This window comes from Petaurus breviceps, unplaced genomic scaffold (genome assembly GCF_028583685.1).
Source record: "Petaurus breviceps papuanus isolate PSGF00001 unplaced genomic scaffold, PetGlider_PUasm1.0 191, whole genome shotgun sequence".
Taxonomy (NCBI): domain Eukaryota; kingdom Metazoa; phylum Chordata; class Mammalia; order Diprotodontia; family Petauridae; genus Petaurus; species Petaurus breviceps.
This window is the reverse complement of record NW_027185811.1, coordinates 3,765,094-3,775,412: the sequence shown is the minus strand read 5'-3', so window position 1 is coordinate 3,775,412 and position 10,319 is coordinate 3,765,094. Positions and strand designations below refer to the sequence as shown.

Genomic DNA, 10,319 nt, shown 5'->3' with positions numbered 1-10,319 from the left:
GTAGCCAACCCCAACCCTGGGATGTGGCAAACATTAGCCAGGCCTCAGGATATGCGTTATGGGCATATGTGAAACACAGCCTTGGCAAATGGAGTCAGAGCCCTAATTTAGTATAAAGGTCTCCATCTTGGTGCGGGCAGCAGTTAAGATCGCTATGTCCCTCTATTCCAATGGGTACAGAAAACCTGAGACAGGTCTAGGAGTCAAATAAGCAAAACTCCTCCCATTCCCTGATGTATGGATACATATGTGCCCCTCCCTCAACCACCCCTGGGGACAGTCTGTGTCCTGTCATTCCAGTCACTGGACTATCCCTTGGATCTCTATTCCTAGGGCATAGTCAGAATTCTGGCCCCTTACCACATTAGAATTCCTGAGAACTAAAGTTGGTTAACACTCCTGCCTGCATCCCCCATCTCCCCCAACATAAAAAGTACAAATTCTTCCCCCAACAGGAACAATATCTCTCTCCTCTTGCCTCTGCACCTACTACTCAATTCAGGAAAATTATTAAGTAACCTGTTTGACTCCATTTCTTGGCCCGCCCCCCATCCTTACCCCCATTCTACCTTCTCCCTAGCAACCACCCAGGCTGCATTCCTGCCCTTCATCTCTGCACCACCACAGATCAAGTCCAGGCCTCCCTGCTTGGGGCTCGGTCACATACAATGACAGAACTCCTTTAAAATCATTTGTCTTCCTGTAGCCCAGCTGGTGAGCTAGGGTCCACTAATGGCATAATGGGAAAAGCACTGAACAAGTCAAGAGACCAGGGTTTTAGCTCTGTCTCCATCTCAGACTTGTTGTGTGACCTTGGGCATGTCAATTAACTTCTCGGGGCCTCAAGTTTTCTCATCTGAGAAAAAGGGGGTAATAACACCTGCCCTACCTACCTCATAAGGTTGTTGTGAGGATCAAATGAGATAATGGATGTGAAAACGCTTTGGAAAAAAAAGTATAAAATGCTATACAAATGTGAGGTTTTGATATTCTTCCAGTTATTATTCCTGGGGCCACCTCAGCCTAGAGGAGGTAGACATTAGCACTCCAGGGTCCTTCTGAAGGCTCCCTTTTAGGCTCAAGGTCTAAGAAGTCAAAGCCCCTTAGAGAGGGGAAAGGGAAAATACTGTGGGCTCCCTCATCCATCACATCATTAAATAGCTGCCTGCTGCATACCTCCCCAGCAACACTTTGCCACCCTCTACTCCAACCCCAAACGCTTAGCTGGGTTAGGCAGGGAAGACAAGGCAGCTTTAAGGGGTTCTCTGGCTCCAGCCTCCTCTATTCAATGTCTGAGTGATTCCCCAACCTTTACAAGGAAAGATATCTCTGTTTTCACCTCATCTCTGCACCCCCTTATCCCAATGTCTCCAAACCTCCATCCTGTTTCCTACCCATTCCCTTGGATTCAGACCCCTCCCAAACCTGGCTCTACCACAGACTCCCTCATCAAATAGGCTCACCGTTTGTAGTGAGTGAGGATTTTGGGCTCAGAGCGGGCACAGCCAGTCGGGTTGATCATAAGTGGCAGTTCCATCAGTGGGTGCCGTCCATATCGAAACAAATAGTTGTGACAGCTTTCCACCCCAGGTAGCTGTGGACACAGTGAGCAATCTACTGCAGCCCAGGCCTGTGGGAGTGGCAGCACCCCACTCAGCCCACCCCAGAATCCTCTGCAGCCCACCCTGCCCTCGTCCTGCCTTACCGACTCTGCAATTCGTAGGACAGCATGCACTGTCAACCCAAAGAGCTCCTCGCCCTTAAGATACTCTGGGAATAACCGAAGCATATCGGCTTCCTTGCGCATGGCAGCCACTGGTTCAATGATACGGTTCCACACAGCTAAGAAGGAAATCAAATGACCATCAGAAGGCCCATTTTCGCCCAAATCTGGACTCCCCGCAGATACAAGAGCTATTTTTTAATCTGTGGCTCCCATGACCTATGCCAAGGGTGGGGAACCTACGGCCTTGAGGCTGCATGTGGCTCTCTAGGTCCTCAAGTGCAGCCCTGACTGAATTAGGGATGCATTTGAGGGCTTAGAGGGCCACATGCAGCCTCAAGGCCGCAGGCTCCCCACCTGACTTACGCCTTGACTTCTTGCCTCTAAAACAGACACTCTGCTCTTAAGACAGTGATGAATATAAAGTAGGACTATCAAAAAAATTATCTCTACCTCCACCCTTAAATATAGTCAGTACTGGTCAGGGCTTCATTTAATGCTGGTTCTAAGCAAGGGAAAATACTGATGGGTTAGGACCAGGCTAAGGGAAGCTTGGACCCAATCTGTAGGGACATGGAAGTAGTTCTCTTCACCTCGAATGAGGAAAGAAAAAAAAGAACATCAGGAAAGATTAAGGCTGAACAACAAAAATCTTGCCCAGTCTAATGGACGCTAGGCCATGGAAGATGAAGACTAAAGCCCAAAGACCTCTGTGTCTTAGAGCTGGGAAAGAGCTCTTCCAGCACATGGTCCTGACTCCCCAGAGCCTCACCCTGGGGGGACGCATCAGTGAAGACCAGGTCCTCCAAACCCTGCTCCATGACCTTGATGATGAACTCGGGCCGCCCATTGTTCTCGATGATGGAGCAGCGATAACAGCAGCGTCGGTTGTTGGTGCGTAAGCTCCAGTAGATGCGCGTGGCCTCATAGCCAACTGGGTAGAGGGCGGTGGCACTGTGGAAGTCGGCCATCTGGTGGGGCAGGAGCTGCCCAATGGCATGGAACACAAGCCCTCCCACCCGAAACATGTGCAGCCGCTCCCCGCGCTGGATGATGCTGGCAATCTGCTTCACCTCATCCCGCTCAATGTAGACACGTCGAAAGACAGCAAAAGAACTCAGCTCCTGCTCACAGGGCCCCTTCAGCTTGTGCAGGGGGCACAGCATCGTCTTATCCTTGAAGAACATGCACTTGGCCCGGATGGCACAGGCGAAATGGTAGACGCTAGGACATCGCAACCGGTTACAGCTGTTAGTGGCTCCTGTCCGCTGGCACAGCGAACACTTGGTCAGTAGCCCTCGGTGAAGGGCACCCTCGACATTCATCAATGCCCCACCCTGAGTTTCATAAACCTCTGTGGACCACAGGGCACAGTTGAGGTGGACCCATAGGTCCAGATCTAGGTTGAGGAGTCGGGCAGGCCCATCAGTAGCTCCATCACCCTCTTCATGGCAGAAGCAGCAGCGCCGAAGGTCATGGGGCACCTTGTCAGGTCGGAGGGCCGTGCCCAGCTGCTCCATGAACTCAGCTACCTCCCGCTCACCCTCCCGTCGTCCACCACCCTTCTGGATGGTCAGCAGCAGCCGTAACCGTTTCCAGCGAAGCCCTTTCCACTTCTTAAGCCGGGGTGGCCGGGAATCCTCCCCCTCTTCAGGGGGCCGGGCTCTGGGCTTGGGGCGAGCTGCTTCAGGCATTGGGGGCGAGGGAACTAGTGGCGGGGGTGACGGAGCTGAGGGTTCAGCCGGGGGGCTGGCAGGGGAAGGAGCCGAGGGTGAAGGGGGAGGGGAAGGCTCCTCAGGGGGTGGGGCAGAGAGCTGACGGACATCCAGGTTGGAGACGTTGTGGATATAGCAGTGCTGGGCAGGCAGCTCTGGGACAGGGCTTTCCTATGGAGACAATTCCATACCATCAGAACAAGGAAGCCCATTCAAGCCTCCCAACTGTGCCCACAACACCAGGCTGGCATCCATCACTGCTCCTTCCCAAACTCCTGAACTCACCCCTGAGGTCCTCTGCCCTGTTAGCACTGCTCCCCCCACCCTCCCCAGCCCTGAGCCCCTCTATCCCATGGCCCCACCTGCTTGAGGAGGCTCAGGATGTCCAGCTGGCTCTTGAGGGTGTAGCCTGGCAGCACTGCATCAAACTGTTTCAGCCAGTCACTGCCACCCTCGGAGGGCTTTCCCCCTAGGCTTTTCTCTTTACCACCTGTAGAAAGAAGTGAGGGAGACCCCACTATCCACTGACTCTGGAGTGGCGTGGCCCCTCTTCTCCCTGGCCTCCCGTCCCATCTCTGCCACACTCACCAGGCCCCTCCACCTCCCCCTTCTTGGGTTCGGCAGCCCCTGCACGAGCAGGACTCTCTGGGAACAGCACCTCATAGGAACTGGGGATTTTCATACTCAATAGCTCTGCCACAGCCACCATGACACCATTCAGATTCTGACATACGGGGGAGGGGGGATGGAGAGAAGAGGGAGAGATGTGTCATCTGAGGTCCTTAGGTGTGGCACTGCCATTCCAGCAGAGGCCAGGCTCCTCCCCTCTGCCCCTTGCCTCCCGCTCCCCGCCTCCACACACACAATTTTGGCATACCTTTGCAGCGGCGGCAGAAACCGTCAACATGACAGACACCTCACTCCCCTTGCCCTTTTCCCAGGTGTTGGCAGACAGCTTTCCTGTTGATTCTAGTTCCAAAGCCCCAAAGGGCTTCGTATCTGGGAAGACTAAATAGGACAGGGAAGACCTTGAAGGCCCAGCTAGTCTCTAACCCTCCCCTTCGACAAGAACAAAAACCTAACAACAAAAACAAAGCAGCTAATATTTACCCAATGCTTTAAAAAACATTCTTTGTTTGGTCCCCACAATAGCTCTTAAGCATTATTATCCCAATTTTGCAGATAAACTGAGGCTGAGGGAGGTCACATAGAGAAGGTAAAATCCAACCCTAGGTCTTTCCTGACACCCTTTTTCTGCTCCACCACCACGTCTGCTTTTTCTTAGCCCATCCCACAGACAGGCACACACACACACCTGGGATGCTGGCCCGGGGGATGATAGGAATGACTGGGGAGAGGGCCCTGTCCTCCTGCTCCTGCTGGCCTGACACCAGCTGGGGGAATCGAGGTGCCTCCTCCCCCAGGATACTCTCAGGTGAGGAAGCTGGGACGATGCTGTCAGGAGAGTCGCTCTCCTCATCACTCTCCATCCTAGACATCGGGGACACAAGGCATGTTTGCGCCCTCCTCTGGTCACCCCACCCCTGAAATCCCGATGGCAGGGTAGCCAAGCACCCCACCCCACGCCTCGTTTCATTTCCAACCTGACATCCTCAGTCTGGTTGTGAGGAGGAGTGGGAAGCGCTGCCAGCAGGTCCAAGCTCTTCACTTCAGGGGCATCTGGGAGCAGAGGGAGAGAAGGGACATGGCGCCCAGGCTGGAAAAGAGGGGCCCCTCCTCCCCAACAATCTCAAGATCCTGATTCTGTTGCTCTGACAGTTTCCCCAGGCCACAGGGTCTGCCTGGGGCCTGAGGCACATGAAGCTTAACTGTCCCCACCATCACACACTTCCAAAGTCTGGGTTTTCAGACCCCCTCCCCTCCCCCCCAACCAGAGACAGTAAGGGAACAGAAAAAACTTAGTATGCTTTTGTTACAAGGAATGACTGTATAGGGGATGGGGAAGAGATGATAGAGATCCATTTCTTCTTTAAGGGAAAATCTACTACTGCCTTGGGTGCTGGCGGCCTTATACAGTCAGACCACCAAGCTGAAGACCACTGCCATAAAAGGGAGCAGGAAGGAGGCAGTTAGGGGCCTCCCTCACCATCCCCTGCTTACCCCTCGGTCCTCCATCAGGTTCTCGGGCAGGGGCATCTTTAGGTTGCTCCCCCAGGTCCTCAGAAGGAGTGACCCCATTCACCAGTTTCTGCTGCACTGATGGGGGTGGGGTAGGTGGCAACGAGGAAGGCGGTGTTGGTGGGTTACTCAGATTATTCTATGGGGGCAAAAAGAAACAGCAAGTCTGATGGTGAACAAGTCACTTTGATGCCCCTACCCTGTGTCAGGCTAAGAACTCCCTCAAACCCTCCCATCTCTGCATGGTGCCACCTCTTCCAGACCTTTGTAAGAAGCTGGGAATAGTAGTCAGGGCCAGTGGGTAGTGCCCCACTCCCAAATGCTCCCCTTAGCTGGTTCCGCCCATTGATGAGGCAGCCACTGCCAAAGGGGGCAAAAAGGCTGAAGTTGTTGGTGATGCTGGGTTCTGTAAGTGGCAGCAAGGACAGCTCCTGGGTGGGGAGAATCAAAGCCATGAGAACACTACAGTATTTAAGCTCCTATAGCTAAACGGCTAGAGAAGGAACTCCCAAGGGACACCCCCCCCAGTCTCCTCCCATTTGCCTTGGGGGCTGTGCAGTGGGATTCTTGGGGGTCACCTGCTTTAGCTGTTTCAGCAGGGCCTCATTGGCTTTCACCCCATCTTCCTTTCGCAGCTTCTTTCGGGAGCTTGCTACCCTGTCACCTGCCTTCTGCACCCTCTTGGGCTTGGGGGTCAGTGGTTTCTTGGCAGCAGCATCCTGTGACAGACACACCTACTATAAGAAGTGCCCACCCACCTCCCCTCCAACCTTCTGGGACATCGCATCCCCAGCTTTATAAAGAACTTCATTCCTCTGGATAGTGCCATGCATATAGTACAAAAGTTTGAAAGGTATATATGGAGGCAGGGCAGGCAGAGGTTAGACATGCCACTTAGCAGACACACCAAGCAGAGGCTCCTCTCTAGCCCAGGTACTTACCTCCTTGCTGACTGGAGTGCCCTGGAGCTTCTGCTCCAACCCAGCCAGTTTGCTGTCAATGTGCCCATTGATCTCTGCTCGGAGCCCCTCGGGTCCATGCCCTGTGCCGAGCTGTACATTCTTTGCCCGAAGCAGCTTCTGCAAGAGCAGGTGCCCAGCCTCTGAGCGGCTGCCTGCCAGTAAGAGGTGGTTGCTGGTGCCTGGTGTGCCCACAGGCTCCCCATTAGCCTCCCGTTTCACCATCTGGGCACCCAGGGCACAAGGCTCCTCTCGAGGCTCCTGCTTGATCATGAGTCGGGGTGGCTCGGGCATCTCCTGCCCATTCACCTGTTCTACCTCTCCAGGTCTCATGTTGCTCTGCTCAGGCTTATGGGCCTCAGCCAGGTTCTCTGGGGTTTCCCAAGATCCTGGTCCCTTGGCAAAGAAAGCATCTGGAAGCTGGGAGGCAGCTGGTGAGGGGGGTGGGATGTCCCCTGAAGGTAGCTCCAAGGAGGATTCTTGGAGCTTTGGGGTCTCAGTCTGGGTAGGGGTGAGCTGAGCCTCAGCAGGAAGCTGAGGGCTAGGCGGCAGCAATCGTGGGGAAGGTCTCTTTGGCTCTTGGGGGCTGGATGGCAGCGGAGGGGGCTGTGCAAGGCCAAGGGTTGGCCCCGATGCTATGGCTCCTTGTGGGGTAGAGAGCCGGGAAGGGCCCTGGGGTCGGGGCACCACCCCTAGCTCCTGTAGAGGCCCTGATGGAGCTCCCAGGAAGCCCCCAGGTTGGGGCTGGCGGCCCAGGAGGCCTTGCAAGGAAGAAGGCTGGGTCCCAGGCTCCAGGTAGGGCACTGTTTGCCTTAGCACCTGGCCTTGCTGCAGTTGTCTCTGCATGAGAAGGGCCTGCAGCTGCTGTTGCTGCTGAGGGCTTAGGTGCCGAAGTTGTGGGTTCTTGGCCAGGACACCCTGAAGCTGGGCCCGAAGCTGCCCCACTGTGGGCATTCCAGCATGCCCTGGCAGGCCCTGTCCAGGATGGGGTAGAGGGCCTGGCTTGGAAGGCTGTGGCCTTGGGCTTCCTTTCAGGGGTTGATCCAGCCCAGAGGCACGCTCCCCTACAGAACTAAGGGGCTGGGTCAGTAGATGGGACATGGAAGTAACTTCAGGGGGTTGCCCACCAGCCATTTGCCCATGACTCGCATTGCCAGCTGGATGGAGTAAGCTGATTTGCTTTTGCTGTTGCTGTTGCTGCTGCCCTGGGAGTCTTAGAGGTGCCTGTAACTGCAGGGAGTTCATCTGAGGGGGCTGGGGCTGGGGCTGAGGCTGGAGCTGGGGCTGGGGCTGGGGCTGGGGCTGGGACAGGAGGAGGTGAGAGTCCCCAGGGAGGGGGGGCTTCACCTCCACTGGCTCTGGGGGCAGGGTTTCTGTTGGAGGACCCAATGCCAACGGTCCTCCTAGGTGCACTGAGGAGGCTTCCGTGCCCTCAGGTACTAGGACTGTCTCTGCTCCAGCTTGCTCCTTGCCTGGCAGGCCTGAGGGCAACCCCTGGCTCAGCAAGAGGGTTGGGCCCAAGGCTCCATGGCTGGGAAAGTGCTGGAGGGGTTTGGCAGGCAAGCCAGGCCCCAGGGCCACCTGCTGCTGTTGCTGCTGCTGCTGGGTAAGAGAGTTGGCTGGGGGTGGCAGCAACTGCTGCTGCTGCTGCTGGGGAGGCAATAAAGTTCGACCCTGGTTTAGAAGCCCCAGCTGCTGCTGCTGCTGCTGCTGTGTCCCCATGGACTGGGGGCCCAGCTTGGGCTGCCCACTAGGAGGCATCAATCCCTGCTGGAGATGGGAGAGACCTGTCAGGGGCTGCTGCGGCTGCGGCTGCTGCTGCTGCTGCTGCTGCTGCTGCTGCTGCTGCTGCTGCTGCTGGGCCATGACAAGTCGGTGGGCCATGAGGCCTTGTGCTTGCTGGGCCAGTTGAGGAGACCCCAGCATTCGGGGCTGGGCGAGGAGCACTTGTCTGTGAGGGCCTCCAGGGTGCACCTGCTGCTGCTGCAACACAGCCACCTGGGCAGGGCCCAGCATGCCCTGGGGCCCTGGGGGTGGCTGGGGGGACAGCTGCTGGACCAAGAGGCCCTGATGGCTGCCTGGAGGCAGGAGTCCCTGGGGCTTGGGTCCTAGGCCCTGCTGCTGCTGCTGCTGCTGCTGCTGCTGTAAAGCCACCTGTCCCAATAGGTGCTGCTGCTGCTGCTGCTGCAGCTTCTGAGTCAGCTGCATCCGCTGCTGCTGCAGCTGGAGTTGTCGTTCCTGTAAGAGCCGTGCATCGGCACCCAGGCCTCGGAGAGCAAGATTCCCAGGGAAGAAGCCTGCTGAGGGGCCTGCTAGAGACCCTGCCCCTGCTGGATGCTGCTGCTGCTGCTGCTGGCCCAGGGCTGTGTTGAGGAAGGGGCCGCTGGGCTGGCCAGTCAGTGCAACTCCCCCAGGGGGCAGGCGCAGGCTGCCTGCCTGCCCACCTGGAGGTCCCTGTGGAGGCTGCAGTCCGTGGCCTGGGAGAAGCTGCCCAGGGAGCTTGGCTAGCAGCCTGGGGCTCTGGGAAGGGCTCAAGGCCAGCACCGCGGAATGCTGCTGCTGCTGCTGCTGCTGCTGTTGCTGCTGCTGCTGCTGCTTGTTCCGATACTCTGCCATGAGGTTGGTGTGCTCCTTCTGCTGTTTCCGAACCTAGGGGCCACAAGAACGGAGGAAAGACATCCTGAGTGGGTGGAGGCCTCCGCCCACACCGCCACCTTCTTAACCTTTCTCTGCCAGCGGCCTCTACCTGGTCCAGCTGCTTCTGGATCTTGCTCTGCTGCTCCGTGACGAGCTTGAGCTTCTCAGCATCGGCCTCCGGGAACTCTCGGCCAGCCTTTTTAGCAGTTCTCTGCTTGGCACACAGAGCCTTCCGGGACTTGCGGTGCACCCCGATCTGTTCCTCCAGCACCTTGAGCTGCATTTGTAGCAGCTGCTGGGTATGAAATAGCCACTCTTCATACTGCCGCTGGTCGGCTTCATCTGGGCCAATGGGGAGAAGAAGAGGAATCAAGAGACCTGGCTGCCACAGGCCCCAATGGGACACCCTACTGCCCCTTCACCCACCCCCATCTCCTTCGGGTCACACCATACTCACTGATTACACCATGGGCAAAAGTAGGTGGGTTTGGCCGAGGCTGGGAAGGGTCACTGCTGCTTCGCTCCTGTCAATGGAAAGGATGCCGTGGGTCACTGCACTCTCCTTCCCACTGGGTTCTTTTGATCAAACCCTCCTTACTAGCTCTTATGAGGACACACATGCCACCTATGCACACCTCCACCCGCTCACTCACCTGCGCACTCCCAGCTGCCACGTGATTCTGTAGGTCAGTGCTGCCAGGACCTCCAGAGAGCCGCTGGGCCAGCAGGGACACCTGTTGCCTAGAACCAGTCATAGAAAAGATGGCAAAAGGTAAGAGAGAAGCGGAATGGGGAGGACAGAGGAAAAGGAGTCAGCGGAGGGGAGGACCAGTTACAGAGGCCTCTTCCCATAGACACCTCACCTGTTCATGCCTGGTGCCACCCCAATGCTGCCCTGCGCCATCACCTTCTTGATGCCCTTCAGGGCAACCATCTTGGCCTTGGCAATGGGATCAATGATGTCCTCTGCAGCAAACTTGTCCAAGTCTTTGAACAGAGTAACGGAGGGTAAGGGGAGATGTTGGAATTAGCTGGCCCTTCTCCATCCCATGCCTGCCACTCAGTGCCTGTCTGGCCCCTTGCCTTTCCTGTCCTCAAACAGCCCAGAAGCAATGACCTGTGCCAAATGCCATGATTCCACTCTGG

General features: G+C 56.4%; 1 protein-coding gene across 1 annotated transcript in view; it reads right to left on the bottom strand.

The window, feature by feature from the left end:
• Positions 1 to 1,459: 1,459 nt before the first annotated feature.
• The window catches only part of KMT2D (lysine methyltransferase 2D), a 31,775-nt gene continuing 22,915 nt past the window's right edge, over positions 1,460 to 10,319 (bottom strand). The window contains exons 36-51 of the mRNA XM_069092627.1: positions 10,037 to 10,160; positions 9,827 to 9,914; positions 9,631 to 9,697; positions 9,283 to 9,515; positions 6,519 to 9,185; positions 6,156 to 6,296; positions 5,841 to 6,008; positions 5,560 to 5,716; positions 5,043 to 5,118; positions 4,754 to 4,929; positions 4,316 to 4,446; positions 4,027 to 4,162; positions 3,801 to 3,928; positions 2,496 to 3,609; positions 1,706 to 1,842; positions 1,460 to 1,594 (exon numbers count right to left, since the gene is read on the bottom strand). Coding sequence (XP_068948728.1) covers positions 1,460 to 1,594; positions 1,706 to 1,842; positions 2,496 to 3,609; positions 3,801 to 3,928; positions 4,027 to 4,162; positions 4,316 to 4,446; positions 4,754 to 4,929; positions 5,043 to 5,118; positions 5,560 to 5,716; positions 5,841 to 6,008; positions 6,156 to 6,296; positions 6,519 to 9,185; positions 9,283 to 9,515; positions 9,631 to 9,697; positions 9,827 to 9,914; positions 10,037 to 10,160 — 5,678 coding nt within the window. The remainder of the gene's footprint in view (positions 1,595 to 1,705; positions 1,843 to 2,495; positions 3,610 to 3,800; positions 3,929 to 4,026; positions 4,163 to 4,315; positions 4,447 to 4,753; positions 4,930 to 5,042; positions 5,119 to 5,559; positions 5,717 to 5,840; positions 6,009 to 6,155; positions 6,297 to 6,518; positions 9,186 to 9,282; positions 9,516 to 9,630; positions 9,698 to 9,826; positions 9,915 to 10,036; positions 10,161 to 10,319) is intronic.